The 19959-nt window shown below is 42.7% G+C and overlaps 1 protein-coding gene across 1 annotated transcript in view; it reads left to right on the forward strand.

The window, feature by feature from the left end:
* Window positions 1–19269, forward strand: part of LOC147734795 (interferon-induced protein with tetratricopeptide repeats 5-like) — a 37538-nt gene extending 18269 nt beyond the window's left edge. Inside the window, exon 2 of the mRNA XM_086953070.1 lies at window positions 16813–19269. Within this exon, the coding sequence (XP_086809196.1) occupies window positions 16817–18130 (1314 nt within the window). The 5' untranslated portion in view covers window positions 16813–16816 and the 3' untranslated portion in view covers window positions 18131–19269. The remainder of the gene's footprint in view (window positions 1–16812) is intronic.
* The last annotated feature ends 690 nt before the right edge of the window (window positions 19270–19959 follow it).

Consider the following 19959-nt stretch of genomic DNA (forward strand, 5'->3'; position numbering starts at 1 on the left):
AAATCTGTGACATCTAGGCAATCCTGTTCAATTTCATCACAATCAGTATTATTTACTGGCAACAGTGTTGAAGGGTTAAGATGCATCCCTATATATCTTTGCATATCTCAGTATTTTCGGATGAGAGAATGGCTTATTCATAGCGAGCAAGTCTGTTGTGGGTAAATATTGGGTTTTCTTTCTTGTTAATAACAACTCGACGGAGTGTGAGACCATTACAGTTAAAGGGTATCACACCACTATGTCCCCACTCTTTTCTGGACTAGTGCTTATCGCATCAACCACTTTAAGGCAACCAAGAAGACCTGCAGCTATAGGTTAAATGCAGTACAAATGTAGGCAATTGTTTTTCCGGCATCTCCATGCATCTGGGTCAACAATGAGAGAGCGTACCCATCTCTCACTGTGTGAATTCCTTTGAATAATCAGGCATTCCTAGTGCTGAGGCACGACAACATCATTTTTTTTCAACTTTAGCAACGCTTTTGCACATTTGTTGTCTCATGTAATCGAATTAGACACATCTCTGTGTGTCAACCACAGTAGAGTTTTCCTCATTAAAGGAACGTTTGGTATCAGCTGTCTATAGTAGCAAACCATTACCTAAAACCTCTTGACTTCCTTCTGAGTTCGTAGTGGGTTCATCTGCACGATCGCTTACGCTACTTTTGGAGATACCTTTCTAGCTCCCTTCACAATGATGTGTCCCAAATACTGAACTTCCTTTTGACAGTACTGTAGTTTCCCTGGAGACACTTCAGGACACATGTATCAAAGTTCCATTTTGCATTCCCTAAATAGCGAATTTTAGGTAAATGCTATTTAGGGAATGCAAAATGGTACGTAAGAAAATAGCTATTCCCTAATATCAATTCCTACAGGGGCGCAATCACAGTTAGTGAATTTATATTAGGAAGGGTGGTACCTTCTTCCGGCTTCCAGGCAGGGGCAGGCACTGATTGGGCAAACTGATTTGTAGAGGCGGGGCTGAACAATAGCCCGTCCTCTACATAAACCAGTCACACCATATAACGCGCAGCGAATACGCGCAGCAACCGCGCCAAAGCCGCACCGAAGAGAATCCAAAGACATGCCCGTCTGGGGCCGTCCGGGACTGGATGGGGCATGGGTCAGGGAACCCTACTCTAACCACCTCTCAGGTATGAGCTCCACGCAATTAAAAGCTTTACGCCCCGCAATACATCGCGACTGCATAGAGCTCTCGCCATTGGGTGACACACACTGCATTAATTGCAATGTTCAACTCACAAATATCCAACCATACCCGGACCCAGAACCCCTAGCTCAAATCCCTTCCAAACGCCCAAAACGCACTAGCTGCAATTACTCCTTTTTTAGCGTAAATTGCAGCTCCTTGCCACAGCACAAACTCAACATCTTCACCCTTCTATTAGAAGAAGCACCCAGTGCTCTCTTCCTCACAGAAACTTGGCTACACGACAGCTCCAGCCCGGATGTAGCAACTGCTCTCCCAGCCAACTATGCCATCACAAGACGAGATAGACAAGGCCAAGTGGGTGGAGGTATCGCTATTATATTTCGCAAAGATTTTACCTGCAATATGCTCCCAGTTAATATCCCAGACTGTGAAGCCGCCTCTTTTCAAATCACCCTTAACCCCAATTTTACTTTCTCTGGACTCCTAATATATAGACCGCCTGGGAATGCCAATACTTGGACAGCCAGCCTAGCAAACCATATCGCTCCATTTTTGTTAGACTACAAAAATTTTACACTCCTAGGGGATCTAAATCTGCATCTTGAGGACCAAACAAACGTGGCTTGCTGTAATCTAATAGACGATCTGACTGCCCTAAACCTATCACTCCTCAATTCCGGTCCTACGCACAAGGCAGGACACCTATTAGACCCCATAATCACAAATATCCCTGATTTAAAATGGACTCTAACCAGCCCTTTATGCTGGTAAGACCACCACCTCATCAGTTTCAGCCTAACCAGAACATTCTCCCCCAGAAATACTACATGGCCTGCTCATTCAATGAGAAATTGGAAATTACTCGACATAAACAAACTGAATCAAGCGCTAACAATTAGCACACCCTCTCACGACCAGAATGTGGAAAGTCTAGCTATAGCCACCAACCAGTGGTTAGAAACTGCAGCCAATCAATGCCTTCCCCTAACAGAGGCAAAAAGAAACTTCTAAATGTAAAGCACTAGAAAGGAAATGGCGCAAAGATTATAACCATGAAAATAAGAAAACATACAACAAGGCAAGAAACGCATATCACTCCTCCTGCATCAAAGCCAGGGCCCTTTACGTGGCCAACTCCATTAACAATGCCACAAACAAAGCAAAGACTCTATTCAACACAGTGAAGGACCTAGCAGGTGCTCAAACAACTGCTACTATTCGCCCTTTAACAAAAAAACAATGTCAAGACCTTGCGACATTTTTTAATGATAAAATAGAAAACATTATCCTCAACATCACTACCAGACCCCATGATAATTGCACACAGCAGGATATCCCCAGGTCACCGGAAAAAGTGAACTCCCTCGAGAAATGGCCCCTTGTAACCATGGACTCCCTAAAATAGTCCCTGAAGTCCATTTCATCAGGCTCCCCCTGCGATCCTCTCCCTGTAAGTATTCTAAAACAACTTGACACTACCCCCCTGATCACGATAGCAGACATGCTAAATGCTTCCCTCCAATCTTCCACAGTCCCGTCGAGTTGGAAGCACGCTATGGTAACCCCACTATTGAAAAAAACCATCAGCCGACACCACTGTTCTTTCTAATTATCGACCTATATCCTTGCTCCATGCATTTTCCAAACTCATGGAAAGGCACATCCACTCCGTCCTCACTACCTTCACAGAGGAAAACAACCTCCTCCACCCATCGCAATCAGGCTTCCGAGCAGGATACTCCACGGAGACCGCCCTACTGGGTGTAACGGAAAAAATTCGGAAACTCCTGGATGAGGGTCAAACGGTCGCACTCATTCTTTTAGTCTTGAGTGCGGCGTTTGATACCATATCACACAAAACTCTTCTGGCTACTCTAGAGAGAAACGGCATTCGCAGTGATGCCCTACAGTGGATTAAGTCCTTTCTCACCGAGAAAACCTTCCAGATCAAATCCAGCATTGCATGCTCATACACGTTTCCCGCTCCACATGGAGTTCCACAGGGCTCCATCCTGAGCCCGTTGTTTTTTAACCTGTACCTTAGACCACTGGCCGACCTGGCGGACTGCGCAGGCCTGACTTTAATGTCCTACGCTGACCACTCTCATATCATTTTTGTCCTATCAGAGTCAAATCCCTCAGCCCCTTCTCTACTCAAAACTGGTCTAAAGAAAATTTTCAACTGGATGACCACCAACCAGTTGAAATTAAATGGGGATAAAACCAAGGTCCTCCTATTGGGAAGGAATAAGGAGCTCTGGAATCCCTCCCATTGGCCACCTGAGCTGGGTAATCTTCCCTCTCCAGCTACACAGGTAAGAAATCTAGGAGTCATTATTGACAATACTCTGTCAATGAAACAGCAGGCAAACAAAGTCGCGGCCTCTGCTTCGCCATAATAAAATGGTTGAAGAAAATCATTTGGATGCTGCCCCCTGTCACACAAAAAAACGTAGTCAACGCACTAATAACATCGCGTATTGACTACGGAAACATCCTCTACCTAAGCTCGAATCTAGCAGTGATCAAGCGACTCCAAATGATCCAAAACTCTGCCGCACGACTCCTGTGTAGGATACCAAAGTCTGAAAGAGTATCAAACCACCTGAACGATTTACATTGGCTCAGGATAGAACATCGGATCAGCTTCAAAACCCTGAGTTACATGTTCAAAATCAAAACCAAAACGGCACCTATATATCTACAAGCCTTGGCCTCCCCCTACCTGCCAACAAGAAACCTTCGCTCCCAAACTGCAGCGAACTTCGCTGTTCCCAGATTCAAATTGCAAAGAACTGGCGGGAGATCATTTTCTGTCAGAGGGCCAATTTTATGGAATTCACTCCCCCCACATATCCGGAAAGAGGAAAGCTACGTTAATTTCCGGAAACATGTAAAAACCTGGCTTTTCCAGAAACAACTGTGCTAAAATACAACTCAGCATATTCCTTCAATCCAACTTAATGTCAAAGGCGCCGAGAAACCCTTGTTGGGTAGCTGAGCGCCATACAAATGTAAAAAATAAATAAAATAATAAAAATGGTACTCCATTCGTTCATAGGGGTCTAAATGCGCACAGGTGCAAAGGGTTTTGCATTACCTAATTTACGGTTACCTAATTGGTAATCGCAAATTAGTAATACAAAATCAGGTGCACAGACAACATATTGAGTTTTTAATAACAACCTACATTAATATTGAGTTTTAAATATCGTAGGGACAGAGTATCGACATCAAGAATATCAGTGACCAGAATATCAACCTGAAGGTAAGAAATATTGTTTTTGTTAATATCAAAGTTATTAATATTGATAGTAAAGAAATCAATGTTAATAATATTGATGTTTTGTTAGTGTTATGTATTTTAGTATGTATTTTATATGTATGTGTTCCACATGTTTTGTTATGTTTTGTATTATTTTTTAAATATATGTATTATTGATTAGAAGTTAGTAATCTTCTTAAAGTGAATTTTGTGTTTTAGTACCGTAGCCGGTTGTGGTTTTATAGGGGAATAGGGTGGACGTAATTTAATTATAGTAAGTGAATTAATAATTTTTAGAAATTATTAATTATTTGTAATTAAGTTTTGCATTTTAGTTCTGTAGTGGGTTGTGGGTTTATAGGGGAATAGGGTGTGAAGTAATGTAATTGTAACGGTCGCACAGTGGATCACCAACTGCGCCGACAACCTCGCTACGCCTAAGAACCCCCCAGGCAAGACCAGCAACAGGAAAACTACATGGTTCACCGACGCCCTCAAAGACTCAAAGAAATCATGCTGCACGCTCAAAAAAACCTGGTGCAACGAACGGATGACAGAAAACATGACAGCCCTCAAGAACGCCACTCGCAAACACCACCAGCTGATCCACACCCCCAAAAGGAAATCATTCAAAGAGCGGCTGGACAACAACACCCACAACAGCAAGGAACTCTTCAGCATCGTAAAAGAGCTCTCCAACCCCAACAACAATGACATCACACCATCACAAGACCTCTGCAACTCCCTTGCCACGTTCTTCTACCGCAAGATCGCAGACATACACAACAGCTTTGACGCCCAGACTCTGCCTCCGGACTCCAAACCAACAACCTCCACCTCCACCCTAAGCGACTGGACCCCCATCAGCACACAGTCACCACCCACGTCATGAACAACATCCACTCCGGCTCTCCCTCCGACCCATGCCCCCACCACATCTACAACAAAGCATACGCCATCATCGCACTCCACCTCCGGTACGTCATAAACAACTCCTTCGCATCAGCCACCTTCCCAGAGAGCTGGAAGCATGCAGAGATCAACGCCCTTCTGAAAAAACCCACAGCTGACCCTAAAGACCTCAAGAACTTCCGCCCCATCTCTCTTCTTCCCTTCCTGGCTAAAGTCATCGAGAAGACCGTCAATAAACAGCTGACTGCATTCCTCGAGGCAAACAACTCGCTCAACCCATTCCAGTCCGGATTTCGAGCCAATCACAGCACCAAGACAGCCCTCATCGCAGCCACCAACAACATCAGGACCATGATGGACAACGGGGAGACAACCGCCCTCATCCTCCTAGACCTCTTAGCCGCCTTTGATACCGCCTCCACAACACTGGGATCCGGGGAAAAGCGCTGGACTGGATCACCGCGTTCCTCTCCAACAGAACCTAGAGAGTCTGCCTCCCGCCGTTCTGCTCCGCGGCCACCAAGATCATCTGCGGCGTACTCCAAGGCTCCTCGCTCAGCCCAACCCTCTTCAATATCTACGTGAGCCCCCTCGCCACCATCTCACGCAAACACAACCTCAACATAATCTCCTACGCCGACGACACCCAGCTGATACTCTCCCTCACCAAAGACCCAACCACCGCCAACACCAACCTCCAGGAAGGAATGAAAGACGTCGCGAAATGGATGAAGCTCAGTCGGCTGAAACTGAACTCAGACAAAATGGAGGTCCTCATCCTCAGACAATCCCCGTCCTGGGACGACTCCTGGTGGCCCACTGCCCTGGGCACCGCACCGTCACCCGAGGACCACGCACGCAACCTGGGATTCATCCTGGACTCCTCGCTCACGATTACCAAACAAGTCAACGCCATTTCATCCTCCTGCTTCAACACCCTACGCCTGCTCCGAAACATCTTCCAGTGGATTCCCACAGACACTTGAAAGATAGTCATGCAGGCCCTCGTCACCAGCCGTCTGGACTACGGGAACACCCTTTACGCAGGAACCACAGCCAAACTTCAGAAACGACTGGAGCGCATACAGAACGCCTCCACACGACTCATCCTTGACATCCCTCGCCACAGCCACATATCGGCCCACTTGAAAAAACTGCACTGGATCCCCGTCAGCAAGAGGATCACGTTCAGGATCCTCACCCACGCACACAAAGCACTTCACAACATGGGCCCCGAATACCTCAACAACCGCCTCTCATTCTACTCTCCTACCCGCCAGCTCGCCGTCACAACCGTCCCACTAATCCACAGAGTCACCACCGGAGGACAATCGTTCTCCTACCTGGCCGCCAAGACATGGAACTCCCTCCCCGCTCACCTACGACTGACCCAGGACCATCTCACCTTCAGGAAACACCTCAAGACCTGACTATTCAAGCAGTAGCGGCCCCTCCCTCTCCCTTCAGCGCCTTGAGACCCTCGCGGGTGAGTAGCGTGCTCTACAAATGCACTGATTGATTGATTGATTGATGATTAATTCATATTTATTGGGATTGATATTTAATTTATTGTTAATTAATTATTAATTGGCAATTAATTGATCGTTTTACAATTATATTAATTATGTACGTTTATTTGAGCGGGTGGCGGGTTTATAGGGGAATAGGGTGGGAAGCACATTAATTATAATAAAGTAGTTAATCATTATTATTTTTTAGTATTGATACTTAATTTATTGTTCATCAATTATTAGTTGGTAATTATTTTGTATTAATTAATTAGTTGATAAATATATTCATTGTGTTAATTCAGTTTAGGAGCAGGTTGTGTGTTTATAGGGGAATAGGGTGGGAAGTGATGTATTATAATTAGGTAATAATGTATTAATATGTATTAGTATTGATAATTAATGTATTGTTAATTATGTATGACTGGGTAATTAATTTTTATTAAGTATTAATTATTGGTATTGATAATTATTTAATTGTTAATTATTTATTAATTTTTAATAATTTTTTATTGATTGGTTAATTGATAATTATGTTAATTGTGTTAGATTTGATGTGGAGTGGGATTTGTGTTTATTAGGGAATTGGGTGGAAAGTAATTTATTGTATTAAAGTAGTTATTAAATTTCATTTATTGGTATTTTTAATGAATGTATTGTTAATTTATTAATAAATCATTCTTTAATTAAAAAAACGTATTTAATTGATGAGAATGTTATTTTTAACCCCTTTCGCTATCCAACACTTTCCCTACTGTTGCACTCTCTGGAGTGGGAATAGTCATTTTTACCCCTACACTATCCAACACTTTCCCTACTGTTGCACTCACAGGAGTGGGAATAGTAAGTTTTACCCTTACGCTAGCCAACACTCTCCCTACTGTTGCACTCACTGGAGTGGGAATAGTAATTTCAATCCTTTCACTAGCCAACACTTTCCCTACTGTAGCAGTCTCCGGAGTGGGAATAGTAATTTTTACCCCTACGCTATCCAACATTTCCTCTACTGCTGCACTCTCTGGAGTGAGAAAAGCAATGTTTACCCCTAGGCTATTCAACACTTTCCTTACTGTTGCACTCTCTGGAGTTGAAATAGTAAGTTTTTACCCCTACGCTATCCAACACTTTCCCTACTGTTGCACTCTTTGGAGTCGGAATAGTAATTTTTACCCCTACGCTTTCCAACACTTTCCCTACTGTTGCAATCTTTGGAGTAGGAATAGTAATTTCTTTCCCTCCGCTGTCCATATTTTCTGTATTGTTTTAGTTAATATTGTGTATAATTTATCAAAAAATAAATAAAAATATTGTAATTTTTTAAATTTGTTAAATATATTTGTAAAATTTGTAATAATATTATTTTTGTATGTGTATATATGTATTTATAATTCATAAAATGTTTTTAACAATTGATAAGTTACTAAGATAATTATTTATGAATATTTTTACGTCAGTAAATTTATTATATTTCATATGTATATGTTTTATTTATTTTAACATTATATGTATCAGTTTTTATTTTTAATTATTTTAACTGTTTCTTTTCATTATATATATATTATTTACTTTATTTTACATTATTATTTTAACATTTAAAAAAACTATATTTTTTACAATATTTTTGACATTGATATTTTTCTCAATGTTTTTGTACTCACTATGATGTAGATAGGATGTCGATATTCTTGACTTCGATATTTTTGTGCCTCAAAATTTTTGAGGTTGAAATTTTGTCAGTGATTCGCAAAATCAAGGGTGGCCAGGGGCCTAAGGACTCCCTGACACATTGAAACATTGTGCGCATGTAAGTGCACCGCCCACCACAATGTTAGGGATGCAGGATGCACCCGCCACTGTGGCAGGCGCATCCTAATGGCAGGCACAGGACTTCGCCCTTATGGCGGGCGGTCCCACTGTACGACGGGATGGCGGGCGGACTTAGATTGGTGTTTCGGACACTTTGAACCCACAAAGAAGTTCCAGAAGTACAGAGAACTTTTTAGAAATAGCTTCATAAGTTGAACGACTTGTCGTCAAGAGTCAATTCTCTGACGCCAAAAGAGAGCAAGCCGCTGAGGTCAAACCACTACCCGGCCTAGATTCCATGTTCGTCCAGCTGAAAGCTCAGGAGCTCCTGTTGTCAACGAGAGTTCCAGGATTTCACTGTGGCCTTGCGCTGAAGTAAGCCACCATTATCTACTCAGATTCCGGCCTGAAGAGGTGCCTTACTCGATGCAGAGAAAAAAAGGCTCCAGAAAAACAAGTGTGAAGGTAATAACTAGACCAAGTCCTCCAGCTCAGTGTATCCAACCCGCCCTCAATTGCGTTCGGCCTCAAACTTTGACCTTGTCCCAGGCAAGCGTGACCAGATGTCCCAAGTTGGTTGTTTTTGTTTTTAGGCAGTAGAAATCATATGGAGGCAGATTTACAATAACTGGCACATCCCGGAATATCAGCAGGGATGCACCAGTTATTGTGCGTCATGGCAGACACCGTTTACGCCACCATGGATGCGCCACATTTACAATGCGGCGCACCATGGGGCAAGAATAGACAGATGTGTAACTCATCTACTGCCGGAAAGGTGACGCATTGCAGCAAGGCAGCTCCATCAAGGCTTGGGGTGCCCCATGCCTAACATGCTGCGTCAATCCTTACGCCTGCTTCAAGCAGATGCAGGGGTTTGACGCAGCATGGTTCTAAAAGTAGATTTCACTCAGCCACTTTTATGAGGCGTTCCCGCGCCGGAACGCCCCTTCCTGCGCCAAAAGGCCTACATGTGGCACAGGGCTTTACAATGTGACGCATCTCCCAGATGCGTAACGTTGTAAATACCCCACAGCATGGAGCAGGCTTTGCGCCGCCGCTGCATCATAAAGTGACGCAATGGTGGCGCAAATGTGGCGTGCGTGGCTTGTATATCTGCACCTTATTCTTTAAAAAATCTTATCTCCAGTACCATACATTGGATTTTGTTATTTTCTATTTCTAATAATGGGTGTTTGATTTGTATTGTGTGTTGTGTCCTACTTATTTAATATATTGGTGTTTTTAAATGCTTTACACACCTGTTTTCTAAGTTAAGGGTGCTTGCTCATTGCCAGCTACCAAAGGTTGAGCCAGGGGATAATTTATTGAGCCCTTGAATGGACTTTATATCGTGATTTTGGCCTTATTGCTAGTGATAGGTCCCTACCAACTTCTACTAGCATATCACTTTCCCACAACTACTATATTTGGTGTGCAAGCAATTGTTTGAATATGCGATGGAACTTTAGTGTTCCAACTTGGAGACCACTGGGGTGGCTGCTGTCTGTATAAGCTTAGCACCCATTTAAACTTATAAAATGATGTCTGCTGTTACAAATTCATGTTTTTTGCATAGACCTGTGTTAGGTGTTCACCACTAATTCCTCTTCGTGTCAAAAACTGTGTATTGTGAAATATTTCAGTCTCCAAGTGACACTCTGGTCTGACCTGTCAAATGTTTGAACTCTGGATGTATTTCGGGGAATTGGCTGCCACAGACTAAATGATATCTAAATAGGTGTGTGAAACCTGACTACCATGCCAGACACACTGTGAAGATATTTTCGTTAGCTCTTTTCTCTAACCTGTGCTGCTCTACCCAGCTCCTCTTCATTGCTTTATGTTGTTTTATTGGCTTTTGTAGAGGACATTCTCTACAACATTGAAGTGGTTTAGGTTTTTTACGTGTCTCACTCTTTTCAGACCTTCTCTTGCCCTGCCACTTTCCCAGTGACCATTACTTTCTCAATATTCCAACCTCATCTCCATCTCCATTGCTTGAGCAGCCCTCATTAAGCCTCTGCCTGAGCATTCTTCTGGCTAAACATCTAGCTCTACCTATTTCACCTGTGCCACCCATTTGCCCTCCCCATCCCTATTCTCGGACTGTGCTCTCTCCAAAAAGCCTCTAAATTCCCCATTATTTTCTACTGCCCTATTGGTCTTCTTTCCTGACTTCCTGGACAATTGCTCTATCCTTCTCTGCATGCATATATATGTCTGTATGTATGTAGGTATGTATGTGTAACAGCAACAGACACATGAACCAACTCCTGGCCATCAGACCTGGGACCCAGACCCACACCCACTCTCTCCAACCACACCAGAAACTTTTAAATCATCATTGGCATGAAAGCTTACCATGAAATCACAGATCAACGCCGTCTCCTCTTCCTGCTTTCTCACTTTGTGCATGCTACGTGACATCTTCAAGTGGCTACTCTCACATACAGGACACACCAAGCCCTCATCTGCAGCCGACTGTGACAATGCCCTCTACGTAGGAATCACCGCACACCTCCTACAGAGACTTCAGACCATACAGAACGCCTCAGCCAGATTAATCCTTGGCCTTACCCGAGGAACTCACATTACACCCCACCTAGGAAAACTCCAGTGGCTCCCTGTACAGTAGAGATGCCAATTCAAGCTGCCAACACACGCACACAAGGCTCTACACAACCAAGGACCAGCCTACATTAACAACCACCTAAACTTCCACCAACCATTGCAAAGACTACACTCCGCCTCCCTTTCACTCGCCCATACTCCTCGTATCTACTGAAGCAGAAGTGGAGGACTCTCCTTCTCCCACACAGCAGCAAAGATCTGGAACAGCCTCCCATGAACCTCCGGACCATCACCTCCCTTCCAGAATTCCCAATGGCCCTCCACACCTGGCTGTTCGAATAAGCCTCTGGAACCTGCAAGCACCTGGATACGCTGTTGGGTGATTAGCTGGGCTTTATAAATCCTGATTGATTGATTGATTGATTGCATGTGCATTTGAAAATGCATACTTGGCTAAAAGGGAACCGAATGGTGCTTTATTGAGTCGAAGGCAATGACACAGTCCACAAGTTATTGAAAGGGCTGGTGGGTTCTTAGAGCAGAAGTGGATTGGTACTGCATTGTGATGTAGTGTTCTTTAAAAAGGAGTGTCTTCTTCTCTTTTTGAAGTTGGTAAAGAGTTTGACAGTTTTGATGTATACAGTATTTTCTTTGCAGATTCTGGGTGAAGAAATGAAATATGTCTGATTTTCTTGTGCACACTTTTTCGTCTCCAGTCGGATGGTCTATTGGCAGAGGGCATGCCATGAACCACCAGAGATTGTGAGTTTGTCAGTAAGATAAGCGGGGTGCTGGTCATGATGGATATGAGTTTGTCAGTAAGATAATCGGGGTGCTAGTCATGATGGATTTGTAGATGCTAATGGTGTGGGCCATCAAGGTTAACAAGTGGAATTCTATTGGAGTGGGAGATACTTGATGAGACAGGCTGCTGAGTCCAGGATTCCCCACAAAGGCCCAATGAGGATTCTCGGAGATTGAGGAGTACAATGTCCACCACACCAAGAAGCTTGAGAAGGAAGGAAGTAATGAAAGAACTTTCTGGGAGGAACAGTTTTTCTTTTTTAAATAGTAAGACGTCTCCTGGCTGTCTAGCATTTTCTCCTGATTTTTCCTTGAGGGGGAAGTCATTGTTCACGTTTCTGATCTAGGTTTGAATTAGTTGTTGCGTTTTGTTCTTGACAAATAATAGAAATTCTATTTTGGTGATGTTAAATTACAAGTTAAAGCTGGCATTTTAGCTCTGGATTAAATACAAGTTCCAGAGGTGCTGAATGTCTGGAGGAAGGGGACTTTTCAGTGGAGTTGTGCCGCATTGGCATGTTTCTAAATGTTACTCCTTTTATCAGTGAATAGAGTTCAAGGGGCTGCATGTTAAGGTTTAAGAATATGAGGGGTGAGATGAATACTGGGGAGACTAAGCAGGTAACAGGGAGGCTCCTGGACCTATAGGTATACATGTGAATATGATGGTGTTGGTTTCATAGTTGGAGGTGAACCACTGACGTACGTTGACAGTAAATCACTTTTGAGACTTCAGGGCAAGGAAGTTGGTGGGCTGGAGGAAGGTGTGAAAAGTGGCTGAGACACTGAACAATTTCAGTGGGCAGAGCTTATATTTCTCTGACCGCTATGAAAGGTTTCTGATATGTAACATAACTGGCTTCGTGCTGCAACTTTATCTGGAGCACAATTGGTAGCTGTGTAGAGGGTTGGGTGGTGTTGATATAATCATGGAGTTGAACATAGACTGCTTGTGCAATGATCATGATGACGGAGGGTAGGTTAGTATTAGGCCATAAGCTGGCAAGGTCTTCATGGTATAGTGTATATTTCCTTAGAAGAAGGAGTGTCTGGTATGTCTGGAGAGCCAGGAAGATGCCTTGTGTGCAGAAGGCATTGCCAATTGGGATTAGGGGCGAGAGAGCTTCTCCAGAGAGGACTTCGATGAAGGATTAGGATAAGACATCATCTTCATACTAATTCTCAGACATCTCCTCCCAGACTTCTTTTCACCATTCTTCTTTTCCAAACATCAGAATCAACCCTCTACAGCACCTTTTACTCATTCTTCTACTATACAATTCCTGTCCTGCCTCAATTTTTATTCTTTCCTACTCCACCAAACCTGTCAGATTAGTTGTGCCCTACTTCTCCTTTCATCTCACAGGTTACCCTCCTCCCTCCACAGCATTTATTCCTACTATCCCTAGGATTTTCTCATCTGCTTAGCTAATGCATCTTTGTGTTGATTGAACTGTCGTAGCACCAAGGATCCTCCACACTTCTATCCTGACCCAACCTGGAGGTGAACTGGAGGTGATTGAGTCCCGGAACTGAAGGATACACTGTTTAAGGACAATGCAGAACATTCTGGACAGGAATACAGACTATCCCTTACAAATCGTAGAATATATATGCCAGGATATTTCTTCAGTCTATACCTCCGCATCCCAGCGGGAAAGATTTATTATATAGCTCTACACTTATCTACCTCACTCAATATATTACGTTGTAATGTTATGTTAGGTGAATTAAGCCTCGACACTTCTACCTCACTCAATATATTATGAGGCAATGTCTACGTTATGTAAGTACATTACCACAGAACAGCACTATGTATTCTAGGTTTTTCCTTTTCTATACCTCGACGAACACCTAACCTACCACATGACAATGGGAAATATTTACAATATAACTCGACACTTATCTATCACTAATTATAGTATTGTAATGCTATGTTATGTGAATTAAGCCACTCGACACTGATCTACCTCACTATGATAATATATGGTAATGTTATGCTATGTGAATCACATATCGACAGAATGTATAGTTGTCTGTGAAGCGCTCTGATACCCAAGGGTCACGTTGCGCTATATAAAACTCTCTAAATAAAAATAAAATAAATAAACCTAAAGGAAAACTGTCAGGAATTTGGAACAGTGGAGGAAGAGACATATGACCGGCTCTGTGACAGTGGAATTTGGAGGTTTTATGTCTCAGTGGCAGTGGAGGATACAGGACTGTTGTGGCTGCATTGAACTGTAAATGAGCCAAACGACTTTTGCTATGGCCTGCATCGAGGTTAAACACATTCTGCTGCATTCTACACATAGATGAAAACCTTTTTCTGTGTCCTGACCCAACAAAAGCACCTTCTTGTATCTATTTACTATGGCCTTTCGTTTACCTTTATGGCACGCTGGTGATATCTGCTCCATGTCAGTTCTCTAGATGCAATGGGGGCTGTCTGAGTTGTAGGGAGATAGAAAGTTGATATTGGTCTCTGACTAATCACTCTAATTACAATCTCAGCACAAACACCATGGCTGAGATGGAGGTACAGAGGGGGGGGAAATGTGGAATTGTGTCTGAAGTGATTTGGCTTCTACATGGTCACTTCTAATTCCCTTATTCTGAAGTTTGAATTGATCCCAATTAGGGTAGAAACTTTCAAGGATGGGATCGGATGTATGCAAATTAGTATTAATCATGCTTCAGTAGGAACAGTCCCATTCAAACTGCTATCCATTGCCAGTCACTCGGGTCGCATTCCAGTTCATCATTCTCCACCCACTATGCCACACCAGACAGTAGAAAGATGTCCAAGACTGCTTACGGTCATGAGGGGTCTCACGTCTTTACTCACCTTTATGAGAGGTGTCTTTTGAAGGTAAAATGTTGAAAGCTAATCAGTGTCCCTGTGGGGAGCAAAACCAGGACCAAAATACTAATAGGTGTTCAGAACGGTGATAAGGTAAAAATGGCATGAGCATATACGCATTTTTTACTGAGCAAGAACCATCTTCATTAAAAATGAGTTATTTGGCATTCATGTGGCTTGTCAGGAATCAAACTTTAATAAAAAAGTGAAATTTGTGATTACAATTTCTGTCACACCATGCGTACAAATAGGGCTGTAGAAATATGCTGTTTCTTTGGTACTGACTGAGTGGCTGAGCCTCTTAAAAAGATGTCTAACCCATGGGACACTATTATGTATAAACCATGTAATAGCATGCTCTGTGTAACCTAATTTTTCAATTTTTCCCCTTTCAAGTAAAGTATTATTCATATAAGCTCCTCGTGGGAAGTTCCAAAGCAATTAAATGTCCTCCATCAACTCCTGTTCTTTGCCTGCAATCTGCTTAAAGATAGAGCCTTAGATAAAGAAAAGAAGCAGGTATGCCTGCAACTATTATTTCCCCTCATCATCACACCCTTGACTCCAGCCCATAATTGTTTCACAAAGAATTACCACCTTATAACTTAATTTTAAAACCCTCAATAGAGATCAATAGTTCTTACCTATGTGACTGGTGATGATCAAGGGCTAGGCAGGGGAGGATAAAAAGATGTATGAGGTTTCATGATCCTTCAAGAGACCTAGGGCATCATTAGCCACCCGCCATCCTGATGGAAAACGGGACCACCCGCCATATGTGCGGCGGTCCCGTGGGGGAGATTAGGATGCGCCCACCACACTGGTGGGCGCATCATGGATTTTTAACCTTGCGGTGGGCGGTGCTGTAAGCAGCACCAGCCGCAATGTAAAACATGCATGTCGTGCATTTGCATGCACAACGTGACCATAGGTACCTCCCATGTGCGCCCCCTTTGTGAACTCTGCATGCCAAGGAAAGGCTGCTCTCCGCCTGCACACTAATATGGATGGCGGTGTCTAGCAGACACTTTTCCACTCGGTCAACGAGTCGACTGGACGGAAATGTGGCGGACGGACTTTCCGTCCGCCTAGTATAGCGGGGGAAATGGGTGGTTGGCGAGGTAGGATGTAGGGCGGATTGCCACTGCCATGCTGGCGGTGGCGATCCACTCTACATCCTAATGGACCCCTTATTGTGAAGTCACTTCCTTCCAGAAGTAGCTGCTTTTTATGTGCACAGAATATAAATTCCATTTTATTTATTCATTCTTTTTATATTTGAAGAATTGGCAAACACAGATTATGTGAACAAATTGTGTTTTGGTCACTGTGTTTGGGAAGTTATGTAGTGAAAGGCACTGGCTGGGCCAAATGTTTTGCTTTCCTATAGAGGGAAGCCTCCAAACACCCCTAGATAGTATTGAGTTTCCTTGATGTTTTGCAATATTCCATGAATGTTCTATTATTACTGCCTGGATACGCATTGATTTGTTGATCACTTTATTTGTGTAGGTGTGAAGTAGAATGCACAACTTGTCTCAAATGTTTCTTTCTTTTAACATTTTCTTAGACAGAGGCACCCCAGATTTCCTCAACTTCCAATTCACTTTAACTCATACCCCTCACTAGCTCCATACAATTGTGTCAGGTATTTGCCCCCCCCCCCCCCATCTGTTTCAAAGTTCACCACCTGTCATAGCCCCAAGCAACTGAACCAAGCCTTCTTCTCAAAACCCACTCTCATACACACAATCACTTACACATACTTGAAGGCAAAAATAATGCTGCTCACAGGTTGTGGAAAAGAAATGAAGCACTGCAAAGCTGACAAGTTCTGCTGATTGTTCTCAAGAAGTGAGGGATGTATAACATGTTCTCCCTGACCCTCTTTTCTTTGCAGTACCATGCCTTTAAAGGAGCGACTAGAGGAGCTTCAGTGTCACTTCACCTGGAGTCTTGAGGAGGAGCAGGACAAAATTAATATAGGGCACGTGAAACAAGCTCTCAACCTCAGACTTCAATACACGCCTTACAACAACCGTTCCGCCTTTTACGCTCTGCAGGCCTATATACACCAGCGGGAAGGAAGATACCAGGAGGCCCTTGAAAGTCTTAAGACAGCTGAAGAGCTTTTGGAAGAAGTTCAACAAGCCAACTCGATCGGATATAAGTTGGTCATCTATGGTAACTATGCCTGGATTTACTATCACTTGTGCAACTATGAGATGGTAGAGCAATACCTCGACAAGTCTGACACAATCAGTCAGTTCCTTTCTCAGTCTTCTCAATCTACAGCAACTATTCCTGAGATAAGAGGAATCATTGGTTGGTCCCTAATGGCGATTGGTTTTCGATACGGAGAGCGGGCAGCAAGCTGTTTCCAGGCAGCATTGTCAGAAAACCCCAAAAATATGGAATTCTGTGCTGGGCTGGCTATAGCACGTTATGCAGTGGCCACACGCTATGATGCAGGCAGTGAACTCGAAGAAGAAGCTATTTCCAAACTTAAGGAAGTCATCCACCAAGAGCCAATCAATTATGAGTGTAGGGCCTACCTGGCTATACTGCTTAAGCATTCAGACTTTGGTCAAGAACTTGCAGAAGATGTGGTGCAGAACAGTCGTGATCCTGAGGTCCTGAGGAATGTGGCACACGTCTTTCTAACAAAAAAGTTTAAAATATACCGTGACATTCTAAGATACCGTGACATTCTAGAGCAGGCCATTTCCATCAATGGAGATTATAACATTCTCCATAGAGACCTGGGCTATTTCTACCAGAAACTACTAATGAATAATATACATGCACACATTTTGCCATCAGAGAATGTTATAGCAGCAGGGATCCAGGCTTACAAACGTGCCATTCAATTGGATCCACTTTGTGTCTATGCAAAACTTGACTTAGCAGAAATGTATGGAGCTAATAACCAAGAGGCCTACCAGCAAGAGATATATGATAATCTAGAGAGGGAGCTCCCTAATGCCAGTAAGAAATGTCAACAAGCTTTTTATGTCAGCGTCGGGAAATTTCTACTCTACAAGCAACATTTGCTAAATGATGCAGCCAACGTATTTGCAATGGGCTTCAGAATCTCTACTGAAACAAAGAACGGTAATACATGCAAAAAAGGGCTTTTAAAGATAGTTCGTATGTTTGAGCGAGATGGCAGAAGAGAAGAGGCCAGGGAGCTCTCGCAACGTCTCCAGGGGATCTAGCCAGGAAGAGATATTTTCTAGAAACAATAAAGTACAGTAGATGCGGTCATTAGAGTTAATTATGGCCACATTAGATCAGAGTTCATTCTTCCACGATAAGAAAACCAAAACCATGGATAAATAGAGCAGAACAAATGTTTTCTGAAATACTAGACCAATGAGAACAGGCCTGATTGAGAAGGGGGATCTAGTGTGATCTAATAGCACAGTGCCCAATACACACTGTATTTGTGCACCTACGTTGTACTTTGGTGCGCTAACAGGTTAATTTATGAGTGCAAATCCTCATTACAGGTCCACAGTATGTGATTTCACACAAATAAATAGATGTGTTAATGCAGAAAATTGCCAGAAAGCCAGTGTGCTAGAATTTCTTTGTGAACAAATCCATTTACAGGGGCTTGTTGGTGGGCAAGTATTTAAGAACACACCTGGTGAACATCCACTAAGGTATGGGTTTCTGCTATTCACAACCCTTTTACATCTGCTCTACTGGTAGCTTCCCATTCTGAATATTGAGGACAGAAATGAATAGGTTTTCTGGGTGGAAAGGGGAGTGAACATGCCAAAATTGGCAGGGGTGTACAAGAAATCCTATCTCATCTCCACAGGAAAAATATTTTGCCGGTGGGAGAAACAAATAAATAAATAAAACTGACATATTCAGAATAATGTGTTTTATGTGAAAAGGTTTGCCCTTGTGAAAACTTGCCCAAATCTGTGTGTCTTTTGCTTTCTCGCCCTAAGTGTGCCGGCCATGCCCAGACGTGAGACCCAGGCTCACTGTGCCACTGTATTCAAGCTATCCTGGCTGTTGAGGGGTAAGACCCTGAAACTGGTTCTAGGATGCTTGTTTCCGATCCAGAGCGGGTCTGTCTTGGCAGTTTGGGCTAGCCTGTTTCCATGAGGGACAGGGTCACGACTGATTTGCATATGGCCAGGTCTAAACTGGGGTGGTATGGTGAGCAAAAGAATGATGAATTTAACCCAGATCTGTTGACTAGGGTTGAATCTTTTGATTTGTTCTGCATTCCGTCCATCAATTGTGTGTCTTCTGCAAATCTGTGACAGTCACAGATTACCATAAGTACTCTTGGAATTCTTTGAAAATTATCAATAAAGTCAGAAATGCAATCACTATATCAACTTAATCCAATCTGAGTACATTTCCAGGTTATTTTATGAATGGGACGCCCAGCTACAACATAAAACATACAGAAAATATAAAATATTTAAAATATTAATGGGTTGAATGAGGAAGATACCAATATATTACATTGAAAAATATGCTGCACAAATTACATTATTATACAAATTAATTCACTCTGAATTTCTGAGGACAAAAATGTTCTACGATGACAATGGAAGTTTTAAAACTCAACATCAATGAGAGGATGCATCTGATTGTTGTGTGATTTGTAATTCTATATATACACAATGTTTAGTACAGTGCTCTGATGGGTTTAGCATTAAGGATGTCAAATAGCATTAACTAAATTATATTAAAAGTTTAAGTTATTGTGTCTGCTATTTAGACATACAATTAAACAAATGCCACATAAATCAGTTAATCCATAAATGAAGCATGTTAGATTAATAAACTAAAAACCTTTTAACTCTTAAAGTTATTTATGAAAAATGATTAAAAATAAACAGAGCAAACACAAGGAGACGATGGAAGGAGTGCTGACATTTTTCAGACACTCACCCCCAGTCGGAGATCTGGGTTGAATCCATCATATTTCTCCAGCTCACTTCACCATCCCAGTGCCGATATAGCTATATGCAAATCAGTCTTGACCTGGGACCTCATGGGAACAGTCCAGCCC

Source organism: Lissotriton vulgaris, chromosome 1_2 (assembly GCF_964263255.1).
Source record: "Lissotriton vulgaris chromosome 1_2, aLisVul1.2, whole genome shotgun sequence".
NCBI classification, from domain to species: domain Eukaryota; kingdom Metazoa; phylum Chordata; class Amphibia; order Caudata; family Salamandridae; genus Lissotriton; species Lissotriton vulgaris.